Here is a 25,357-nt window from a genome sequence, read left to right on the forward strand (position 1 = left end):
CACAAGATCACAGAATAGTACAGCACACAAGGAGGCCCATTTGGCTTGTCAAATCTCTGCCGGGTCTTTCGCACAGCAATCCAGTTAGTCCCCACCCTTTTACCCTATCCCTGCAACTTTTCTCCTTAAGTATTTATCCAACTCCCTGTTGAATCTACTATTGAATCTATATCCACAACATCAGGCAGTGCATTTCAAATCCTGACCACTTATGTAAAAGTTTATTCTCACCAAGTCCCTGTTTTTTTTGCCAACCACCTTAAATCAGTACCCTATGATTATCAACACTTCAACTGCTGGAAACTGTTTCTCCTTAATTACTCTATCTAAACTTTTCATGACGTTAAACATTTCTATTAAATCTCCTCTTAGTTTTCTCTGCTCTAAGGAGAACAAGCCTTCTCCACTCTGCTTTTATAACTGTAATGCTTCATCCCTGGAACCATTTTAGTAAACCTTTTCTGTATCCTCTCCATGGTCTTCACATCCTTACCGAAGTGTGGTGCCCAGCAATGAACATCGTACTCTAGCTGGTGCTGAACCAGTGTTTTATATAGGTTTAGCATAACTTCTTGGATGTTGTCCACTATGCCTCTATTTATAAAGCCCAGTATCTTACGTGCTTAATTAACTTGTTCTGCCACCTTCAAAGATTAGTGCCAAACAGCCCCAGGTATCTCTTTTCTTGCACTCTCTTTAAATCTGTACCATTATGCTTGTATTGTCTTTCTTCATTTTCCAATCAAAATATAAATTACATTTCTTTAAGAATGAGAGAATATGTGTGACCAGCTGTTGCCATAGAAAACTTTCTAAAATGCAAGTTGTACACATTAATTACAAGTTAAATGGATCAAAGTATACTTTTGACTTCTTAATTTGTTAGTAGTAAAAGCCTAACTGCATCTATTGAAGGCTTCCTTATACAAGACAGAACTGTTTGATTTTAAGCATTAACATTAACACAACATACACATTTGTAACGTGAGTCATGCAAATTCTTACGCTTGACACTTTAAAATTTGTTGCAACCACCCAACGTACTGTACGAAAATATGCACATGCGCACACACAAAGAGAAACACAAAAACAACTTAGATCATTTTACTATTTATTGTCAACTTATGTACAGCTGTGCTTTAAATCCTTGATGGGTACAGCATCTGGAAAAGAAAAATAATCATAATCTCAAGACAAATATATAAAATGAACCTTTTACTAGCAGCTTAATACTTCCATCAAATAAGTCACAACAAATTTAAGTAGTGCTTACATGGAGAAAAACACACTTGCCCAGCTACTACTTTTAGTACCATCACTAGCCAATTTATTTCAATATATACAGTACAATAAAAATTAAGAAAATACTGGATTTTAATGTTTTGAAATTTCTTGTGCAATGCAGAATAGACTGGTTGATTAGAACAGGCAAGCTCCCCAAGCCAGGGCTCTTTTATCAATGACTGCCTCAACTGCTTACTACAGTACAAGCTGAATCCAGTAGATACTGCTAGTAAATAACATTTTTGAAGAAAACTAAGCAAGCTGAATGCAGCTGGTTGTGGTTAAGACTATACCAAACTTAGCTGGACCAGAAGTGGCTTTCTAGTATCTGGAGAGCACAACAATGAATATAAAGCAGTTCCTCTCCTCATTTAGGAAATTTGTCTGAACACTAATATGTCTAAAACCTGAACACACGTCGGCAAAACGGTCAGCCTCAACAAATATTATTCCTATGCATTATTTTCATAGTCTGTTGCTGAAAGAACGATACCCCTGATTATAGAGTTCAACACTGTGGAAAATATGAGGTAACATATCATTTCAATTATATGATGTGCTATTAGTAAATCCTAATACTACATACTAGTAATTGTTATAACTTACAAGTTACTTTAATCAGGACTTCAAAACAGCATAATATACTTTAAGCCAGAGATTCCATCATATATAACAATCAAGCTGCTGAACAATTAAGCTACAACCACCTAAATTCTGCTTGGTTAAAGCAGAAGTTAGGCCATTGTTATATAAAACAGAGCCCATAAACTTATAAATTTCAAGAGTTCAGTACCAGAAGACCAAATATAAAATCATCCGAAAAATGTTTATTCCTGCACTCACCACACGAATCCTGTGCCCAATTGCCTTAGCAGGAAGGTTACTGCTGAACTTGGCACGCACCATGCCACTGTTTCCATGAGCACGGGTCACTTTTCCCCAAATGACACGAGTCTTGTTTGGTTTACCACCAGGAGTAACAGTGTTGCTGTAAAAGGAAGAAAAGAAAGTTAAACACAAACTACAAAGTCAGTAATGTTGGTCAGTTTACTGAGTTTCTAATAACAGCTTTTAAACAATTTTGGAAACAAATTTACAGAAAATCATTGTGATAGAAAAATAAATTCAGAAGCATTGCAAGGGGATAGAATATAAAAGTAGGGAAGTCTTGCTACAACTGTACAGGGGATTGGTGAGACCGCAACTAGAGTACTGTCCACAGTTTTGGTCACCTTATTTAAGGAGGGACATACCTGCATTGAAAACAGTTCAGAAAAGGTTCACTAAGCTGATTCCTGGGATGAGGGGTTTGTCTTGTGAGGTATAGTTGAACAGGTTGGGGCAACACTCATTGGAGTAAATTACGAAGATTGAAAAGTGATCTTATTGAGACATATAAAGATTCCAAGAGGACGTTTTCCCCTTATGGGAATCCAGAACTAGGGGGCAATTTCAAATTAAGGGGTCTCCCATTTAAGATGAGGAGGAATTTCTTCTCAGTCACAGAAACATAGGAGGAGGAGGAGGCAATTCAGCCCATCGAGCCTGCTGCGCCATTCAATACGATCACGGCTGATTATCCACTTCAATGCCTTTTTTCCCACACTATTGCCATATCCCTTTATGTCATTGGTACTCAGAAATCTGCCAATCTCTGCTTTAAACATACTCAATGACTGAGCTTCCACAGTCCTCTGGGGTAGAGGATTCCAAAGATTCACAACCCTCTGAGTAAAGAAATTTCTCCTCATCTTTGTCCTAAGGAACTTCCCCCCTTATTTTGAAATCGTGTCCACTGGTTCCAGACTCCCCAACTAGGGGAAACATCGTAGCTGCATCTACCCTGTCTACCCCTTTAAGTATTTTGTATGTTTCAATGAGATCTCTCATTGTTTGAAACTTGAGAGAATACAGGCCCAATTTCTCCAATCTCTCTTCATAGGGCAGTCCTGCCATTCCGGGAACAAGTCTGGTGAAAGCTTTGTTGCACTCCCTCTATGGCAATAATATCCTTCCTAAGGTAAAGGGACTAAAACTGCACACAGTACTCCTGGTGCGGTCTAACCAAGGTTCTATACAATTGAAGCAAGACGTCACTACTCCCGTACTTAGATCCTCTTGCGATAAAGGCGAACATACCGTTCGCCTTCCTCATTGCTTGCACCTGCACGTTAGTTTTCAGTGACTTACTGACAAGGACACCCAAATCCCTTTGTACATCTGCACTTTCTAATCTCTTACCATTTAAGAAATACTCTGCACATCTACTCCTCCTACCAAAGTGGATAACCTCACATTTTTCCACAGTATATTCCATTTGCAATGTTCTTGCCCACTCACTAAGTCTGTCCAATCCCCTTGAAGCCACTTTGCATCTTCCTCACAACACACATTCCCACCTAATTTTGTGACAACCGCGAACTTGGAAATAGTCGTTTAGTAGTACAGAACTTGAGTATTGCTGTCGAAGCTTTTCGTCTTGCACTCATCAGGACAATCGCAAGAATAGCCCTTCCCTTATATTGGTTATTCTTGCAACTGTCCTGATGAGTGCAAGATAAAAAGCTTCGACAACATGTCGCCATTTTCAGCAATACTGAACTTGGAAATATTACATTTGGTCCCCACACCCAAATCATTGATATATATTGTGAACAGCTGGGGCCCCAAGTACTGATTCTTGTGGTACCCCACTGGTCACAACCTGTCAACACGAGAATGACCCGTTTATTCTTACTCTCTACTTTCTGCCTGTTAACCAATCCTTAATCCATGCCAATATATTACCTCCTATCCCATGGGCTTTAATTTTGCCTACCAACCTCCTGTGGGGGACTTGATCAAAAGCCTTCTGAAAATCCAAGCATACTATGTCCGACTTTCTTTTATCAATTCTGTAAGTGACATCCTCAAAAAACTCCAACCAGTTCGTCAAACATGATTTCCCATTCATAAATCCATGCTGACTATGCCCAAACAGATTATTATCCGACTGTCCATTTATCACATCCTTTAGAATAGATTCTAGGATTTTCCCTACTCCTGATATAAGGCTAACAGGTCTGTAGTTCCTGGTTTTCTCTCTCCCTCCCTTCTTAAAGAGTGGAGTGATATTTGCTACCTTCCAGTCTGCAGGAACCGTTGCAGAATCTATAGAATTTTGGAAAATGATCACTGATGCATCCGCTATCTCCATAGCTACCTCTTTCATCACTCTGGGATGTAGAATATCAGGTCCTAGGGACTTATCAACCTTCAGCCCCATTAATTTTTCCAATACAACCTTCTTACTAATATTAATTTCCTTCAATTCCTCATTCCCCCTAATCCCTTGGATCTCTAATTCTGGGCGATTTCTTGCATCTTCCTCAGTGAAGACAGACACAAAGTAATCATTGAGCTACTCTACCATTTCTCCATTCCCCATTATGAACTCTCCTGATGCTGCCTGTAATGGACCCACATTAGACTTAGCCAAATGTTTCCTTTTTACGTACCTATAGATGCTTTTACAGTCCGTTCTTATGTTTTTGCTAGTTTACATTCATATTCTCTTCTTTTTTTAAAAATCAGTTTCTTGGTCCTCCTTTGCTGTTTGTCAAATTCCTCCAGTTTACTACTATTTTTGGCAACTTTACAGGCCTTTTCTTTTAATCTTATACAACCCTTAACTTCCTTTGTTAGCCATGGTTGACTGATTTTTCTTTTTGGTTTTTGTGCCTTGAAGGAATGTATAGCTGCTGTAAACTGTGTCATTAGTGTTTGGAATCTCTTCTGCCACAAGCCGTGGAGGCAAGGTCATTCAATATATTCAAGGCCGAGTTAGATTTTTGGTTGACAAAACAGTCAAGGGTTATGGGGAGCAAGTAGGAAAGTGGATTTAAGGCCACCATCAGATTAGCTACAATCTTACTGAATGGCAGAGGAGGCTTGAGGGGCTGAACAGCCGACTGCAGCTCCTATTTCTTATGATCTTATTGCTTATGTACCTACCCCAAAAATCTGTCATTATGAACTAAGGCAATCTGGGATAATATTAAACAACTGTTTCTCCAGGGAGAACAGCATTACACCAAGCAAATCAGCTGCAAGGCAAGTGAAATTTTAGCTGCATTTCGCTCTTAAGTAAAAAACATTATTCAGATATAAAATTGAACTTGAAATATAGAACCCAAGCATCAAGACCCACATTGTCAACCATACTCAAACAGTGCAGTTTTGCCATTGATAAACAAGTAAAGGATTAGTGAGTTCAACAATTGATTGCAGTTTTAGGGTAGGCAGTGGCGTAGTGGTATTATCATTGGACTAGTAACCCAGAGACCCAGGGTATTTCTCTGGGGACATGGGTTCGAATCCCACCACAGCAGAAGGTGGAATTTAAATTTAATTAATAAATCTGGAATTAAAAGCTAGTCTAATGATGGCCATGAAACCATTGTCGATTGTTGTAAAAAACCCATTTGGTTCACTAATGTCCTTTAGGGAAGGAAATCTGCTGTCCTTACCTGGTCTGGCCTACATGTGACTCCAGACCCACAGCAATGTGGTTGACTCTTACATGCCCTCTGAAATGGCCTAGCAAGCCACTCAGTTGTACCTAACCGCTACGAAGTCAATAAAAAGGAATGAAACCGGACGGACCACCCAGCATCGACCTAGGCACCAGAAATGACAACGGCAAACCCAGCCCTGTCGACCCTGTAAAGTCCTCCTTACTAACATCTGGGGGCTTGTGCCAAAGTTGGGAGAGCTGTCCCACAGACCAGTCAAGCAACAGCCTGACATCGTCATACTCACGGAATCATACCTTACAGACAATGTCCCAGACACTGCCATCACCATCCCCGGGTATGTCCTGTCCCACCGGCAGAACAGACCCACCAGAGGTGGTGGCACAGTGGTATACAGTAGGGAGGGAGTTGCCCTGGGAGTCCTCAACATTGACTCCAGACCCCATGAAGTCTCATGGCATCAGGTCAAACATGGGCAAGGTAACCTCCTACTGATTGCCACCTACCACCCTCCCTCAGCTGATGACTCAGTACTCCTCCATGTTGAAAACCACTTGGAGGAAACACTGAGGGTGGCAAGGGCACAAAATGTACTCTGGGTGGGGGACTTCACTGTTCATCACCAAGAGTGGCTCGGTAACATCACTACTGACCCAGCTGGCTGAGTCCTAAAGGACAGAGCTGCTAGACTGGCTCTGTGGCAGGTGGTGAGGGAACCAACACGAGGGAAAAACATACTGGACCTCGTCCTCACCAATCTGCCTGCCGCAGATGCTTCTGTCCATAACAGTATTGGTAAGAGTGACCACCGCATAGTCCTTGTGGAGATGAAGTCCCGCCTTCACATTGAGGATACCGTCCAACGTGTTGTGTGGCACTATCACCGTGCTAAATGGGATAGATGGCACTGTGGGCCATCAGCAGCAGCAGAATTGTACTCAACCACAAAATGTAACCTCATGGCCCGGCATATCCCCCACTCTACCATTACCGTCAAGTCAGGAGACCAACCCTGGTTCCATGAAGAGTGCAAGAGGACTTGCTGGGAGCAGCTCCAGGCATACCTCAAAATGAGGTGTCAACCTGGTGAAGCTACAAAACAGCTGCGTAAGCAGCGTGCAATAGACAGAGCTAAGCGATCCCATAACCAACGGATCAGATCTAAGCTCTGCAGTCCTGCCACATCCAGCAGTGAATGGCGGTGGACAATTAAACAACTAACTGGAGGAAGTGGCTCTACAAATATCCCCATCCTCAATGATGGGGGAGCCCAACACATCAGTGCGAAAGATAAGGCTGAAGCATTTGCAACAATCTTCAGCCAGAAGTGCCGAGTTGATGATCCATCTCGGCCTCCTCCTGAAGTCCCCAGCATCACAGACGCCAGACTTCAGCCAATTCGATTCACTCCGCGTGATATCAAGAAACGACTGAAGGCACTGGACACTGCAAAAGCAAAGGGCCCTGACAATATTCCGGCAATAGTACTGAAGACCTGTGCTCCAGAACTTGCTGCGCCCCTAGCCAAGCTGTTCCAGTACAGTTACAACACTGGCAACTACCCTGCAATGTGAAAAATTGCCCAGGTATGTCCTGTACACAAAAAGCAGGACAAGTCCAACCCGGCCAATTACCGCCCCATCAGCCTACTCTCAATCATCAGTAAAGTGATGGAAGGTGTCATCAACAGTGCCATCAAGCAGCACTTGCTCAGCAATAACCTGCTCAGTGACGCTCAGTTTGGGTTCCGTTAGGGCCACTCAGCTCCTGACCTCATTACAGCCTTGGTTCAAACATGGACAAAAGGGCTGAACTCAAGAGGTGAGGTGAGAGTGACTGCCCTTGACATCAAGGCAGCATTTGACAAGAGTATGGCATCAAGGAGACCTTGCAAAACTGGAGTCAATGGGAATCAGGGGGAAACCCCTCCGCTGGCTGGAGTCATACCTAGCGAAAAGGAAGATGGTTGTGGTTGTTGGAGGTCAATCATCTGCAGTGATGTCCTGGAGCTCAGGAGTTCCTCAGGGAAGTGTCCTAGGCCCAACCATCTTCAGCTGCTTCATCAATGACCTTCCTTCAATCATAACGTCAGAAGTGGGAATGTTCGCTGATGATTGCACAATGTTCAGCACCATTCGTGACTCCTCAGATACTGAAGCAGTCCATGTAGAAATGCAGCAAGACCTGGACAATATCCAGGCTTGGGCTGATAAGTGGCAAGTAACATTCGCGCCGCACAAGTGCCAGGCAATGACCGTCTCCAACGAGAGAGAATCTAACCATCTCCCCTTGACATTCAACGGCATTATCATCGCTGAATCCCCCACGATCAACATCCTAGGGCCACCATTGACCAGAAACTGAACTGGAATAGCCATATAAATACCATGGCTACAAGAGCAGGTCAGAGGCTGGGAATCCTGAGGCGAGTAACTCACCTCCTGACTCCCCAAAGCCTGTCCATCATCTACAAGGCACAAGTCAGGAGTGTGATGGAATACTCTCCACTTGCCTGGATCGGTGCAGCTCCAACAACACTCAAGAAGCTCGACACCATCCAGGACAAAGCAGCCCGCTTGATTGTTTGTAGATGGGGTGCCATTCACTCCCTCCACCACCAATGCACAGTGGCAGCAGTGTGTACCATCTACAAGATGCACTGCAGCAATGCCCCAAGGCTCCTTAGACAGCACCTTTCAAACCCGTGACCTCTACCACCTCGAAGGACAAGAGCAGCAGATGCATGGGAACACCACCACCTGCAAGTTCCCCTCCAAGTCACACACCATCCTGACTTGGAACTACATCGCCGTTCCTTCACTGTCGCTGGGTTAAAATCCTGGAACTCCCTTCCTAACAGCACTGTGGGTGTACCTACCCCAAATGGACTGCAGCAGTTCAAGAAGGCAGCTCACCACCACCTTCTCAAGGGCAATTAGGGATGGGCAATAAATGCTGGCTTAGCCAGCGATGCCCACATCCCGGAATGAATAAAGAAGTTAGATGGCATTGGGTGGGAGAAGGCTTGTATGCATTATAAAAAACTGGTCTAGACCAATTGCGCCAAATGCCCTGTTCGTGCTGTAAATTCTATTAGTTCAAAAGTAAACAACTATGTAGCTTTTAAAACTATTAAAAGGTTCCTTACCCGCTTAGTAACAGATCCTACAATGAACTGATGCAGAGTAAGTGCAAGACAATTGCTAGAATGCATTTTAAACCTGATCAAATTTCAAAAATGCAGTGCAAAGTGGGCAACAAATTCTGGTCTGCTGTCAAAATGGGAAATATTACAAGAACCAACATGCTTATGCCATTGTGAAGACAACTCACTGGAGCAACAGCTAGTACCAGATAATCACGAAGTCGCAGCACGAGAACAAAATTTACAAGTATTTACAGTACATCAAAATGACCCATCTTCCCAGCAATGATTGACCAAATAGTAATGCTCATTGCACTAAGGAATATAGTGTACACAATTCAAAGTTAGGCATTCTCACTTCTTTGCTTTGTAGACATAGGCACATCTCTTGCCCAGGTAAAATTCTGTTTCATCACGACAATAAACACCCTCAATCTTCAGGAGAGCAGTGTGTTCTCTTTGGTTTCGAAGGCCTCGTTTATAGCCAGTAAACACAGCTTTGCACCACAATCTACATAATAAAAAGATATAATTAGAGACCTTTGTCTTGCAGAAATATTTGTAAGTTAAAAAGCCAGATGGTTTTTCAATATGTATGACAACAAAAGATCATGTCAAGAATACCGAGTGCCAAATTTCACAAGATTAACATTTCATTAAATGATCCTACCCAAAACATTCATCTATCTTTTCTGATGCCAACCTGGTGCATCTACAGTATTTATTTGTTTTGTTTTCCTCCTTTTGAAAAACACAGGCCAGATCTGAAACTCCTTCACCATCTCCCAGTGATATTTATCTCAAAAATCTTACATTTAATCTTTCACAGGAACAAAGTGTTCATTGCATATTTCTTTGTACCAAAATCAAATGGTCAACTTGGTACAATATCAAAAAGGGAAGCAAGAACAGAAGTCAGGTGTAACAAAAACAAGAAATGCTGGATTCACTCAGCAGGTCTGGCAGCATCTGTGGAAAGAGAAGCAGAGTTAACGTTTCGGGTCAGTGACCCTTTTCCGAAGAAGGGTCACTGACCCGAAACGTTAACTCTGCTTCTCTTTCCACAGATGCTGCCAGACCTGCTGAGTGAATCCAGCATTTCTTGTTTTTGTTTCAGATTTCCAGCATCCGCAGTATTTTGCTTTTAGTCAGGTGTAACATGTTCCCCGAAGAATTGTGCAATTTGAATTCACCCATCAAGATAATTCTGGGGAAAATGAGGGGTGCAGTGAGAGGGTGGGTAAATATACCAAAATTGGACAGGCCTATTGGACTTTTCCGTCACTTTAAGAGAGGTATCTGCCTAAATGACGAGCTACACTGAGCGTAACTGACAAACAATATATGAAAAATGAACACGTTTCCAGGAGGGCCTTACGGTGCCTTGTACGCCTACTGCTTCCAACTCCCCTCCCCCTCTCAGATGCATCTGAGGCAGATGCCCGCACAGCTCACATATTTTAACAAGCAGCCCCAAAGCTGAGTGAGTGTATAAGTAGCGCCGCCGGGCAGCTCTTACCTTCCAGGCATTGTGAGAACGCGCGGGGCAGCTGGATCTGCAAGAAAAGAGGAACCATCAAACACTACCGAGTACAATCCGGTCAGCATCACAAACATCCGCCGCCACACACCCTTCTCGATAACAAATAACCAAAGCGCATACTCCTATGCACAGGGCCAAGCTATCCTAAGCCGCTACTATACCAATAATAACCGTCAAAGAGCAGATGAAATAAACAGCACTCAAAACTCACCATCCACCCTGATTCCAAGATGGAGGAAGAGACCGCAGCAAAGCAGGCCGGGAAATTAGCCGGCACCGGCGGAAGACCAGAGACAGTGGCAGATTTACACACACCAAACCAAACTAAACTAAACCATAACAATACAGCAATATCAACAGATTTAATTTTAAAACGATTCAATTGATCATTTAAAAAAAAAATCAAATCAAAATTTGGGCAGACGAAAGATTCAGTTTTGGAACCAATTTCTTCAAAAGAAAAGCAGCTTAGTAGAAAGTAATTTTTAAAGGGCGTTTATTTAAAATATGTAAAATTGATGTCCAATATATATTTGCTTGGTCACGATGAATTTGTCTGAGTGTGCTACAGGGCAGCTCCAAAGACAGCGCAGCATGCACTGGAAGCCCCAAGTGTTTCCATGACAACTTGTCAATAATGTCTGGGACCAGAGCGCACAGGGAGGCTCTTTGTAACTTCCCCAACACTTCTGCATCAACCATAAATAATGGCACAGAAGGGTGAGTTGGTCTTTTAGAGTTTATATGCGGATATCTACAATCTATCAATGGGGAAATGCAGTGTTCAGTGAGAATCTCAGCCAAGCACATCTTCAGGGCCCCTGGTATAATTCTTGGCCAGTGCTGGGATTTCAGCCATAGCAGCAATCGAAGAAGCACTTAAGTGAACCTCACTGCGTGGGTTTGGTGTGGGATGAATATCAGCCACTATCTCTGCTGCATTTTCTAGTCCAGTGACTCTGGCTTGAAATTGTGCGTTTGTAAAGAATTAAGCTCAGCTCTGATGCGGGAGTGGGTGAACCAGCCCCTCGAACCTGTTCTGCCATTCGATTAGATAATGGCTGAACTGTACCTCAACTTCAATTACATGGCTTTGTTCCATATCCCTTGATACCATTACCCAACAAAAATCTATTGATCAAAGTCAAAAATTTCAATTGACCCAACATCCACTGTCCTTTCAGGGAGAGTGTTCCAAATTTCCATTCCTAAATGGTCTGGCTCTAATTTAAGATTATGGATTCCCCACAAGAAGGAATAGTTCCTCTGCATCTACTCCATTGAATTCCTTTATCAATTGATTAAACTCACAATTTAACCCATTAAGCCCTGGTATAATTCTGGAGATTTTACATTGTACCCTAAGGCCATTCTTTCCGGACCATTAAAAAAAATTGATTTTTCTTTTGCAGATGCAAAGTTGGTGACCTCACACTTTCCCACAATGAAATTTATTTGCCATAGGTTTGCTGCTCATTTCGTCTGCCTATGTCCCTTTATAACTTCCTGCTCCCATCCACACAATTTACGCCAGCTAATGTAGTGGCTGCAAACTTGGATTTTTTTAAATCCCTTCATCCAAGTTATTAATATATATATAATGAAAAGCTGAGGCTCCAATATAGATCCCTGGGGAAAACCATTTGTCACATCCTGCCAATCGGAGACTGAACCTTTTATCTACACTCTCTCCCTCCTACCTCCCAACCAATTACCGAATCATGTCAAAAGATTACCTCCAATTCTGTGTGCTTTTATTTTTGATGTTAATCTTTTGTATGGAACCTTGCCAGATGCCTTATGGAAGTCCATATAGACAATATCTGTAGACATTTCCCTATCCACCATGCAAGTGACCTCTTCAAATTCAATTAGATTGATTAGATATGACCCACCCTACTCTCTTTGAGACTACCTCCAGATTTGAAAGGATGTGTACAATCCTATATTTCCAAATGAATAATGGTCATTTTGATGAGGTACTGCAGGTACTTTAGTATGAAATACTAAGTTAAAGTCTCTGGATAGCAACTAAAAGAATTTATAAAAATTCCCCAGTCAACACAATTTTATGCAGAGCAAATCATGATGATGTAGACACCGATGGTTTAAAACTCATGGGACTGCTTTGCATGTTAGTGTAACAGACACCAACTGGGCCGCTTTACAGATTCCTGTTAATTTGACTGATTGTGGGGATTGGTTACTGTCTCTCTGATAATTTCAAATATACCACAATGAGGACAACATTGAGACTTGTCTCAGGGAGGTAGGTGGCTCCCTGGAAAATGTGCAGTAGAATACAGTTAGGTTTGGAACAACTTAGGCAAGACAATAGCCTGGACTTTGCAATGGTAATGATGATGAAACAGTCAGCATTCACCGTCCTTACTCCATTGAAGCTGATAGCAACTTTGGGTTCCCCACATGCGTAGACTAATGCAGAAATCTAGAAGTTGCTGTCAGTGATTCTAAGCTCCTCCAAAGGATGTGCTGTTGAGGTCCTCCAGAGTGCAATCCCTAAGTAATCAGTGAATTGGCAAAAAACTTCCACATTCATATATGTTGGTGTCGCTGTAAAGATCCTTGAAGAAAGTACAACTTGCTGAATGAAGCGTTACTGGATTTTTAACATACAAACTTCATAATTACTGATAAATATCCTCACTGACACTGAAAAGTTCATTTTATATTTGTGAAATGTCAAATGCCTTAATTATTTTAAAAATGTGGATTTTTAAATCAGAATTTTTAAAAAAGTTTGTTTATATTGATATTTTAGCTTCTAAATGTAATCATAATCATTTATTTGGCCATCTGAAAATTTAAATTAAAATGAAAGATAAAGTGCTTTTAACTTCCTGTTTTGCTGTCTGTGAAATACTTCAATGTGATTGGCTGCTAACCTCACTGTTGCCAGATGCCTGGAGATCCCTTGACTTCACACCAGATTTAAACTGCCTGGAAAAGGGAAGTACACGCTACAGAGATTGCTAGATCTCCGTGGGCAGCTTTCTTTGAGGTCAGCAGCGAATGCCGTTGTTTTGTCATTGACTGCAAAATCTAGCCCAATACCTCAAAACTGTGGAATCCTTCCCATATACCGATAATTGACAGGCTTTTAACTTCCAAGCTTAGAATCATCTATTCATTAACATATTTTCGACTTGAATATTGAATTGCAATACACCAGTTCCCCACACCTACACTACCCTAACCCATCCCCTTAAAACAAATGATAAGAATATTGGATATATGTGAATTTTAAGTCCTGACAAGTTCATCTTACACACGACTCCCATTGTAACTATTTTTCATGCGCAATATGACAGAATTATAGAATGTGATCTCAAAGCATTAGTGAAATTCATGAAAGCCAATCTAATAAAGAGGGATGTATCTATTCTGTTGCTTTGAAACAGTGGTCTTAGTAAATATTGTTTTTTTCAGTTCTACTTTTTTTTGAGTTGTCAACTTTCTGGGACGCTGTCCTGAGGTTGGTGTTTGTAGACACTGGGTTTAAGAAGAAGCTTTACTCTGTATTGGGCTGTGCTATTCTTACCTTGGCAGTCATAGCATCATAGATTACAGCAAAGAAGGCAGCCATTTGGCCTGTCATGTCCATGCTGGCTCTCTGCAAGAACAACTGTCCTAGTCCCACTCCCCCACCTTTCCTCTGTGGCCCTGCAGTTATTTCTCTTAAGATAATTATCCAATTCTCTTTTGAAACCCACAATTGAATCTGCTTCCATCACACTTGTCAGGTAGTGCATTCCGGATCCTAACCGTTCACTGCGTAAAAAAGATTTTCCTCATGTCGCCGTTGCTTCTTTTGCCAATCACCTTAAATCTTCTGGTTCTCAACCCATCCACCAATGGGAATAGTTTCTCCCTGTCTACACTGTCCAGACCCCTCATGATTTTGTACACCATAAGAACACAAGAAATAGTAGCAGAAGTAGACCATATGCCCCATCGTGCCTGCTCCGTCATTCAATACAATCATGGCTGTTCTTGGGCTTCAATTCCACTTTCCTGCCTGCTCCCCATATCCATTGATTCCCTGCGAGACCAAAAATCTATCGATCCTAGCCTTAAATGTATTTAATGATGGAGCATCCACAACCCTCTGGGGTAGAGAATTCCAAAGATTCACAACCCTTTGAGAGAAGTAATTTCTCCTCATGTCGGTCCTGAATGATTGACCCCTTATCCTGTGACTGTGTCCCTGTGTTCTAGGTTCCCTGACCAGTGGGAACAATCTCTCAGTTTCTACCCTATCAAGCCCTTTCAGAATCTTGTATGGCTCAATTAAATCGCCTCTCATTCTTCTAAACTCCAGAGAATATAGGCCCAATTTACTCAGCCTCTCATCATAGGACAACCCCCTCATCCCAGGGACCAATTTAGTAAATCTTTGCCGCACCGCCTCCAGTGCAGGTATATCCTTTCTGAAATGTGGAGACCAAAACTGCACAAAATATTCCAGGTGCAGTCTCACCAAAGCCCTGTACAATTTTAGTAAGACATATTTATTCCTGTACTCCAATCCCCTTGCAAGAAAGGTCAACATGCCATTTGCCTTCCTAATAGTCTGCATGTTAACTTTGTGCATTCCTTGTACGAGTACTCCCAAGTCTCTCTGAACATCATCACTTACCAGCTTCACACCTTTTAAAAAATATTCTGCTTTTCTATTTTTACGACCAAAGTGACCAAATTCACACCTCTCTACATTATACTCTATTTGCCATCTTGTTGCTCACTCAGTTAACCTGACTATATCTCTTTGCAACCCCTCTACATCCTCTGCGCAGCTTACCTTTCCACTGAGCTTTGTATCATTCACTTAGATACATTACTCTCTGTCTCTTCATCCGAGTCATTAACATAGACTGTAAATTGCCAATTAATGTTTTATGTGGCACCTTATCGAATGCCTTTTGAAAATCCAGATATACTACATCTACTGGTTCCCCTTTATCTACCCTACTAGTTACATCCTCAAAAAACTCTAATAAATTTGTCAAATAGGATCTCCCTTTAGTAAACCACGCTGACTTGTTCTAATCATGCTATGCCTTTCCAAATGTAATGTTAAGACTTCTTTAATAATAGTTTCCAGCATCTTCCCAATGACAGATGTTAGGCTAACTGGCCTGTAGTTCCCTGTTTTCTCTCTACCTCCTTTCTTGAAAAGCAGCGTAACATTTGCTAACTTCCAATCTGACAGGACCATTCCTGAAACTAAGGAATTCTGGAAAATCATAGCCAGAGCATCCACTATCTCTGCAGGTATCTCTTTCAGAACCCTAGGATGTAGGCCATCTGGTCCCGGGGACTTGTCATATTTTAGTCCCTCAAGTTTCTCCAATACTTTTTCTCAACTGATATCAAAAGCCTTAAATTTCTCACTATTTTTAGCCCTGGGTTACTGCCTATTTCTGGTATGGATGGGTTTTTACGACAATCGATGATAGTTTCATGGCACCATTACTTATACTAGCTTTCAAGTCCAGATTTTTTATGAAATCATTGATTTTATTAATTAATTGATTTTAAATTTCACCAGCTGCTGTGGTTGGATTTGAACCCTTGTCCCCAGGACCTTAGCCTGGACCTCTCGATTACTAGTTCAGCAATATTACCACAACACCACCATCTCCCTCCTACCACTACTGTCTGTTTCCTGTCACTTAACCAACTTCGTATCCATGCTGCCACTGTCCCTTTTATTCCATGGGCTTTAATTTTGCTGACAAGCATGTTATGTGGCACGTTCACAAATGCTTTTGGAAGTCCATGTCTTCTTTGGCCTCCTTGTTTCGGGAGACAATGGGTAAGCGCCTGGAGGTGGTCAGTGGTTTGTGGAGCAGCGCCTGGAGTGGCTATAAAGGCCAATTCTGGAGTGACAGGCTCTTCCACAGGTGCTGCAGAAAAAATTGATTGTCGGGGCTGTTACACAGTTGGCTCTCCCCTTGCGCTTCTGTCTTTTTTCCTGCCAACTGCTAAGTCTCTTCGACTTGCCACACTTTAGCCCCACCTATATGGCTGCCCGCCAGCTCTGGCGATCGCTGGCAACTGACTCCCACGACTTGTGATCAATGTCACAGGACTTAATGTCGCGTTTGCAGACGTCTTTAAAGCGGAGACATGGACGGCCGGTGGATCTGATACCAGTGGCGAGCTCGCTGTACAATGTGTCTTTGGGGATCCTGCCATCTTCCATGCGGCTCACATGACCAAGCCATCTCAAGCGCCGCTGACTCAGTAGTGTGTATAAGCTGGGGATCTTGGCCGTCTCGAGGACTTCTGTGTTGGAGATACGGTCCTGCCACCTGATGCCAAGTATTCTCCGGAGGCAGCGAAGATGGAATGAATTGAGACGTCGCTCTTGGCTGACATACGTTGTCCAGGCCTTGCTGCCATAGAGCAAGGTACTGAGGACACAGGCTTGATACACTCGGACCTTTGTGTTCCGTGTCAGTGCGCCATTTTCCCACACTCTCTTGGCCAGTCTGGACATAGCAGTGGAAGCCTTTCCCATGTGCTTGTTGATTTCTGTATCTAGAGACAGGTCCATCAATCGCATTACCCTCATCAACCCTCTCTGATACCTCATCAAAAAACTCAAGGAAGTTAGTTCAACATGATTTTCCCTTAACAATTCTGCGCTGCACTCAGCAGGGTGCCCACATTTAGTGATATTACACATGGGGGCTCATTAGCGAGGGTGATGTGTGGCTTGCAGTGCTCATGTCGGTTCCTATGGAGCAGACAGCCTTTGTCTGATAAGCCATTTCCGTACATCCGTAGCTCACTGCTAGCCCTGCGTGCAGAGCCTGGGTGCTGTCTGCCCTCCAATGCATCTTTCATGTTGTAGGTCCTCCGCGTCCTCATAATCTGAGGAGGAATACTGTTGACGTCTCTCCTCATCATGCCAGGCCCCTATTGGGTGCATAGTTGTGCAGAACATCAAAGAAAGGAGCTGGCCTTTTCGGCCCATTGTACAAGGCATCACCCTATCCATCCAGGCATTGGAAGCGCTCTTTCAGCATGCCGATCTCCTGCTCAATGGTGGCTCTTGTAGCTCAGTGGCTGGCATTGTATCTCTCCTCTTCAGCAGTGGTGGGGTCTCTCACTGGTGTCAGGAGCCATGTCTGCAAGGGATAGCCCTTATCTCCACGAAGCCACCCCTCCATCTGAACCAGTTCAGTGAGCAACGGTGGCAGCTGGAACTGGTGCAGGTCCCAGGTGTCATGATAGCTGCCTGTGAAGCAATCACAGATATGCATGAAGCTTCTGCGGTGATCACATACCAGCTTCACCTAAATTGAGAGGATTATTTTAATGGATGATGTCTGCAGTTGGTAGCCTGGTGGGAGGCCTGATGGCCACATGAGTGCAGTCTATGAACATTACAACCTTTGGTTCTTTAACAGTGGTGCCGAAACTGATGGCCCTCTGGGCCTGGCTTTGAGAGTCCGTCTTGAAGCAGACATCCTTCCTGGCCCTCCGATGCAGGGCATCGGTGACCCCCCTGATGCAGCAGTGCACTGCTGACTGTGTAACCCTACAAATATCTCCGGTGGGCCCCTGAAAAGCTGCATAGGCGTCAAGGCATAGGATGTCCACCGAAGTCCATGGGCTGCAGGTCATCTTTGAGCAGGGCACAGAGACATGTCACCACCCTCTCTACATGCACAATCGCCTCTGACACTGGTGCTCTGACATCCAGTGGCATGTCATATGAGGCCTGTAGATGCACGGCAATCGTAATGGCGAGCTCCCCTTGGGGCTGCTGCTCACGACCATGGGCCTGTACCCTTTTTTCATTCATTCATGGGAAATTGGCGTCACTGGCTATGCCAGCATTTATTTCCCATCCCTAATTGCCCTTGAGAAGGTGGTGGTGAGCTGCCTTCTTGAACCGCTGCAGTCCATTGGAGGTAGGTACACCTATAGTGCTATTAGGAAGGGAGTTCCAGGATTTTGACCCAGCGACAGTGAAAGAACGGCGATATAGTCCCAAGTCAGGATGGTGTGTGACTTGGACGGGAACTTGCAGGTGGTGATGTTCCCATGCATCTGCTGCTCTTGTCCTTCGAGGTGATAGAGGTCGTGGGTTTGGAAGGTGCTGTCTATGGAGCCTTGGTGCCTTGCTCAGTGCATCTTGTAGATGGTACACACTGCTGCCACTGTGCGTCGGTGGTGGAGGGAGTGAATGTTTGTGGATGGTGTGCCAATCAAGTGGGCTGCTTTGTCCTGGATGGTGTCGAACGTCTTGAGTGTTGTTGGAGCTGCACCCATCCAGGCAAGTGGAGAGTATTCCATCACACTCCTGACTTGTGTCTTGTAGATGGTGGACAGGCTTTGGGGAATCAGGAGATGAGTTACTCGCCATAGGATTCCTAGCCTCTGACCTGCTCTTGTAGCCACGGTATTTATATGGCTACTCCAGTTCAGTTTCTGGTCAATGGTAGCCCCTAGGATGTTGATAGTGCGGGATTCAGTGATGGTAATGCCATTGAATATCAATGGGAGATGGTTAGATTCTCCCTTGTTGGAGATGGTCATTGCCTGGCACTTGTATGGTGCAGATGTTACTTGCCACTTATCAGCCCAAGCCTGGATATTGTCCAAGTCTTGCTGCATTTCTGCACGGACTGCTTCAGTATCTGAGGAGTCACGAATGGTGCTGAACATTGTGCAATCATCAGCGAACATCCCCAATTCTGACCTTATGATTGAAGGAAGGTCATTGATGAAGCAGCTGAAGATGGTTGGGCCTAGGACACTACCCTGAGGAACTCCTGCAGTGATGTCCTGGAGCTCAGATGATTAACCTCCAACAACCACAGTCATCTTTCTTTACGCTAGGTATGACTCTAACCAGCAGAGAGTTTTCCCCCTGATTCCCATTGACTCCAGTTTTGCTCGGGCTCCTCGATGCCATACTCGGTCAAATGCTGCCTTGATGTCAAGGGCAGTCACTCTCACCTCACCTCTTGAGTTCAGCTCTTTTGTCCATGTTTGAACCAAGGCTGTAATGAGGTCAGGTGCTGAGTGGCCCTGTCGGAACCCAAACTGGGTATCACTCAGCAGGTTATTGCTGGATCACACTTGCCTGTTGATTTTGCCTCTGGCACAATTGGATCTTCAGAAGCAGAGGTTCATGCAATGTCGGATGAGCCATACCGATTTCCATGTGATAAAGTTGAACCCTCATGTATTCGAAGGTTCCTAACAGGGCAGGGATTGGTATTGACGGGTACATCAACTGCTTTCATGGATCAACTATGTGGTGTGCCATGGCATTGCCCATCTTGGCCAACAATGAGTGGCACAGCATGATCACATCAAGATCTTACCAGCTGAATCAATTTCTCCCACCATCCATAGAACCTTAATGTTCCTACTCTTTCTGGCACGCTCCCCACACACAGGTGACTAGAGTACCATTGCTCCTTCACAAACATGAATAAATGCAGAGCATACACTGTTTACACCTCCCTTCACGCCTGCAGAGATTTCCATTCAGTAATCCCAGACCCCTCCCTTCTGCCTTTCAGTATCAGAGTGAGACCCCTGAATATCCCCCCTCCATCCTCACTTCCAGTATGCAGAGTGAGACCTCTGAATATCCCTCCTCCAAGAATGCAGAGTGAAACCCCTGAAAAGGAACTTACCCTCTGCCACGAAACCTTCTGCCTCTGAGGACCCGCCAGCTTTTCAAATCGTGAACGGGACTGCACGTGACAGCTGCCCGTTCAGCCAAAAATCCGGAGGTGTCCATGGAGAGGCGGTGGGCTGCATAATCTGCAGAGGTAAGTACCATTTACCATATTATAATTGGGGTGTGGCAGGGGGACTGACTGAGGTCCCTTCGCCGCTGGTAATTTGTGGCTGGCCCTTCTCAACGTCGCGGGTTGAGGCGGGCCTCTCCCCGCAGAATTTTACCGACCCCCGTGCCACGATCTACAGCATTGAGGGGCTGGTAAAATTCAGCCCATTGTTTCTACAAGCTTTCCCACCACTGAGATTAAATTGACTGGCCTGTAGTTGCTGGGTTTATCCTTACACCATTTTATGAACATGGCTGTAACTTTTGCAATTCTCCAGTCCTCTGGCACCAGCCTGTATTTAAGGAGAATTGGAAGATTATGACCAGTGCTTCCGTCTTTTCCACCCTTACTTTGCTTGGTATCCTCGGATGTATCTTATCTGATCCTGGTGACCTATTAACTTTAAGCACAGCCAGCCTATCTAGTACCTCCTGTTTATCAATTTTTAGCCCATCCAGTGTCCCAATTACCTCCTCTTTCACTATGACTTGGGCAGCATCTTCTTCCTTGGTAAAGACAGATGCAAAGTACTCATTTAGTACCTGAGTTGTACCCTTTGCATCCATGTGTAAATCCCCTTTTTTATCCCCAATCAGCCTCACCCCTCCTTTTCCTATTTATATGCTTATAGAAGACTTTTGGATTTCCTTTTTTGTTAGCTGCTAGTCTCTTATACTCTCTTATATGACCCTCAACCGTGTCCGGCCCATTTCTCGCACCTCTACCCTCACCTCTTCCCCTCCCTTCTAGAACCGCGACAGGGTTCCCCTTGTCCTCACTTTCCACCCCACCAGCCTCCAGAACCAAAGGATCATCCTCCGCCACTTCCGCCACATCCAGCGTGATGCCACTACCAAACGCATCTTCCCCTCCCTTGCCCTGTCAACATTCTGAAGGGATCATTCCCTCCGCGACACCCTCGTCCACTCCACCATTACCCCCACCACCTTGTCCCCTTCCCATGGCACCTTCCCCTGCAATCGCACGAGGTGTAATACCTGCCCATTTACTTCCTCTCTCCTCACTATCCAAGGCCCCAAACATTCCTTTCAGGTGAAACAGCGATTTACTTGTACTTCTTTCAATGTAGTATACTGTATTCGCTGCTCACAATGTGGTCTCCTCTACATTGGGGAGACCAAACGCTGATTGGGTGACTGCTTTGCGGAAGACGTCCGCTTAGTCCGTAAGCATGACCCCGAGCTTCCGGTTGCTGGCCATTTCAACACTCTCTCCACCCCCCCCCCCCCCCCCCCCCCCCCCCTGCTCTCATGCTCACACCTCTGTCCTGGGCTTGCTGTAGTGTTCCAGTGAACATCAACGCAAGCTCGAGGAACAGCATCTCATTAGGCACGCCGGACTGAACATTGAATTCAATAATTTCAGAGCATGATATTTTTTTCTTTTTTCTTTTTTATTTGGTTATTTTATTTTAGATTTTTTAGTTTGGTTAGTTTGTTTCTACTGTGCCTACCCACTGTTTCTGTTTTTAAATTTTTTTTTTGATGTTTGTGCTTTACAGTCAATTGACACCCTCTCTGTACTAACGCTTTGTCTTTCAGCACACCATTAACATGCCGATTGCCTTTGTTCCATGACCTTCTGATCAGTTATTCTCTGTGACCTTGTCCTATCAACACCTCTTTTGTTATCTCTTGCCCCACCGCCCTCTTTACTTGCTTAAAACCTTTTACATTTCTAATATTTGTCAGTTCTGATGAAGGGTCACTGACCTAAAATGTTAACTCTGCTTCTCTCTCTCCACAGATGCTGCCAGACCTGCTGAGTATTTCCAGCATTTCTTGTTTGTATTTCAGATTTCCAGCATCTGCAGTATTTTGCTTTTATTTTACTCTTATACTCTCTCTTTGTTTCTCTTATTTCTTTTTTCACTTCCCCTCTGCACTTTCTATATTCAGCCTGGTTCTGACTTGTATTATCAACCTGACACCTGCTATATGCATCCTTTTTATGTTTCATCTCACTCTCTATCTCTTTCATTATCCAGGGAGCTTTGGCCTTGTTTGTTCTACCTTTCCCCCTTGTGGAATATACCTCCACCGTACCCAAACTATCTCTTCTTTAAAGGCTGCCCATTGTTCAGCTACAGTTTTGCCTCCCTATCTATGATTCCAATTCACCTGGGTCAGATCTGTTCTCACCCCATTAAAGTTGGCTTTCCCCCAATTAATTATTTTTACTCCATTGCTCATTGGACTTTTCCATAGCCAACCTAAACCTTATGATACTATGATCACTGTCCCCTAAATGTTTCCCGACTGACACTTGATCAAACTCATTCCCCAGAACCAGTTTTAGCAATGTCTCCTTCCTTGTCAGGCCAGAAGCATACTGATGTAGAAAATTCTCCTCAACACACTTCATAAACTCTTCCTCCTCTCTACCCTTTACACTATTACTATCCCAGTTAGGATAATTCATCATAATATTAGGGTTAAGTCCCACGTTATAACTACTCTATAATTCTTGCATCTCTCTGTAATTTCCTTGCAAATTTGTTCCTCTATATTTTTCCCACTAGTAGCTAGACAATAGAATATACCAGCAATATAAAGGTACCTCGATTGTTTCTTAGCTCTAACCAAATAGATTCAGACCTTGACCCCTCTAGGACATCCTCCCTCTCCAGCACTGTTATGTTCTCCTTAATCAGTATTGCCCACCCTCCTGCTTTTTCCCTTCCCTATCTTTCCTGAGCACCTTGTATCCAGGAATATTTAGTACCCAGTCCTGCCCTTTTTCAAGCTAGGTCAATTATCGCCACAACATCATATTCCCACATGACTATCTGCACCTGCAGCTCCCCAAACTTTATTTACCACACTTACAGTGGCAGCAGGCGTAAAAAATGGCAGACGGCACGCATGGGCCGCGCACCGCCACATCACCACGATCTTGAGCCCGACGGCTCATTATCATACGCAGGGCTGCCGACATCCACACCCCCCCCCCCCCCCCAATCACGTGGTGGGAGCAGCCTCAGTAATGCCGTGAATGGCGTCAACTGTATGCGCAGGTGCCCTTTTTAAAGGGCTGTCAGCCCTGCGTAGAAACTGCAGAGTAGCCCCCCTGACTGGACTAAAAATACATATTTGCCCCGTTCACCCCTCCTTCCACAACTACACTACCAATGCAGAGTTTCCCCCTTCCCTGCCTCTGTGGCACCAGCTTTCCCTGGACGAGAAAGTGAAGGCGCGGGAGTGCCGCCCATTTCGCTGAAGATCCAGAACTGCAGGTATGATTGCTGCGGATCAGATTTTAATTAATGCAAACAGCTAATGTAACTATGTAAAGTCAGGCCCCATTACAGAGTAGCGGAGGGCCCACCACGAAGATCCGACCCGGCAATCCTGGCATTGGGTTCCAAGGCAGACTGCTGCCGCTCCGATCTTCCAGCCCCCCTGCCACGGAGCCCGATATCGGGAGGGGAACAACATCCAGCCCTCAAACTGCTCACAAAAATGCACTGTTAACCTAATTTAGACCTTATTACATTCTCTCTTACTTTAACCCCACCTTGTTTCTCCTGTGTAATATTACACCCTGGATCCCATACCCCCTGCCAAGTTTAAATCCTCCCCAGTAGCACGAGCAAATCGCCCTGCAAAGACATCGGTCCTGCTCTGTTCATGTGCAATCCATCTGGCCTGCACAGGTCCAATCTCCCCAAGAAGCAGTCCCAATGCCCCAGGAATCTAAAGCCCTCCCTCCTGCACCATCTCTCCAGCCACGCATTCTTCTGCTCTATCCTCCTATTTCCATACTCACTAGCGTATGGCAGCAGGAGTAATCCGGAGGTTACTACCTTTGATGTCCTGCTTGTTGTTTTCTTTCCTGGCTCCCTAAAATCTGCCTGCAGGATCTCACCCCTCTTTCTACCTATGTCATTGATACTGATATGGACCACAACCTGTGGCCGTTCACCCACCCTTCTCAGAGTGCTCTGCAGTCGCTCAGTGACATGCTTGACCATGGCACCAGGGAGGCAACATATCATCCTGGATTTATGTCTGCATCTGTAGAAACGCCTGTCTGTTCCCCTAACGATGGAATCCCCTGTCACTACTGCTTTCTCAATATTTCTCCTGCTCCTCTGTACAGCTGAGACAGCTGTGGTGCCATGGATTTGGCTCAGGCTGCACTCCCCAGAGAAACCCTCACCAGTATTCAGAACTGAATGCAGGTCGGAAAGCGAGATGTACTCAGGTGTCTCCTGCACTACCTGCCTGGTCCTCCTTGACTCTGGTGGTCACCCATTCCCTCTCTGCTTGCACGCCCTAAGCTGAGGGGTGACCATATCTGTAAACGTGCTATTCGTGAAACTCTCAGCCTTTCGAATGCACCGCAGTCACACTAACTGCTGCTCAAGCTCCGAAACCCGGAACTCAAGCTGCTCCAGCTGACGGCACTTTCTGTGCATGTGGTTATCTAGCACATGAGAAGCGTCGTGGAGTTCCCACCTGGAACAGGATGTGCACTCCATGTGACTGAGATGCCCTGCCATGCCTCTATTTCTTAGACTATTAAACTTAATACTTAAATAAATAAACTCACCAGCTACTCACCAGTCAGCTGCTTCCCTTGTGTTCACTTTATTTTATAGGGAGGTTAACTTAAATGTTTTTACTTAACTATGATTATCTATATGCCTCAGATTTTAATGCACTGAAAAATGTAAAGATCTTTAGTGTTACTATCCCATGTTATTTAATTTTAACTTTACGCTCATATCTGATTAATTAATTGAGCACTGTTTGTAATTATATGATAAATTATTAAATTGGTTTTAGTTTATATACTAATTAATTGATCAAGTCTTACTTTATAGTTATGATCAGGTGAGGAGTGGTCGAATGGCTCCCTTCTTTTCTCTCTCCTTGTTTGACCCCAACAGATTTATTTCTTTTTTTAAGTGGATATACTTGCCAATTCAGTGAGTGTTTAATTGTTTATGCACTATGATTATAAAAAGAGCCAATTGGACAGGTTTTCTCGAGTTTAACAA

At 44.1% G+C, this 25,357-nt stretch overlaps 2 protein-coding genes across 3 annotated transcripts in view; one reads left to right on the forward strand and one right to left on the reverse strand.

Moving 5' to 3' along the window:
• Window positions 1-1,098: 1,098 nt before the first annotated feature.
• rpl35a (ribosomal protein L35a) lies at window positions 1,099-10,764 on the reverse strand. The gene is made up of 5 exons (XM_068041500.1): window positions 10,698-10,764; window positions 10,463-10,499; window positions 9,302-9,454; window positions 2,128-2,272; window positions 1,099-1,163 (listed from the first exon to the last, which is right to left on the reverse strand). Exons 2-5 carry the CDS (start codon window positions 10,471-10,473, stop codon window positions 1,140-1,142), a joined length of 333 nt encoding a protein of 110 aa, XP_067897601.1. The 5' UTR covers window positions 10,474-10,499; window positions 10,698-10,764; the 3' UTR covers window positions 1,099-1,139.
• Window positions 10,765-11,116: 352 nt separating this feature from the next.
• iqcg (IQ motif containing G) overlaps window positions 11,117-25,357 on the forward strand; it is a 48,399-nt gene continuing 34,158 nt past the window's right edge. For both annotated transcript variants that reach the window (XM_068042366.1, XM_068042367.1), the window contains exon 1: window positions 11,117-11,206. In XM_068042366.1, the coding sequence (XP_067898467.1) occupies window positions 11,124-11,206 (83 nt within the window). In that variant the 5' untranslated portion in view covers window positions 11,117-11,123. The remainder of the gene's footprint in view (window positions 11,207-25,357) is intronic.

Source organism: Heterodontus francisci, chromosome 11 (genome assembly GCF_036365525.1).
Source record: "Heterodontus francisci isolate sHetFra1 chromosome 11, sHetFra1.hap1, whole genome shotgun sequence".
Taxonomy (NCBI): domain Eukaryota; kingdom Metazoa; phylum Chordata; class Chondrichthyes; order Heterodontiformes; family Heterodontidae; genus Heterodontus; species Heterodontus francisci.

Coding starts and splice junctions, on each gene's coding strand:
- rpl35a (XM_068041500.1), bottom strand. Junction 2,273..9,301: donor TATGTCTACAAAGCAAAGAA/GTGAGAATGCCT, acceptor TTCCTTTTACAG/CAACACTGTTACTCCTGGTG. Junction 1,164..2,127: donor TTGGGCACAGGATTCGTGTG/GTGAGTGCAGGA, acceptor TTTCTTTTCCAG/ATGCTGTACCCATCAAGGAT.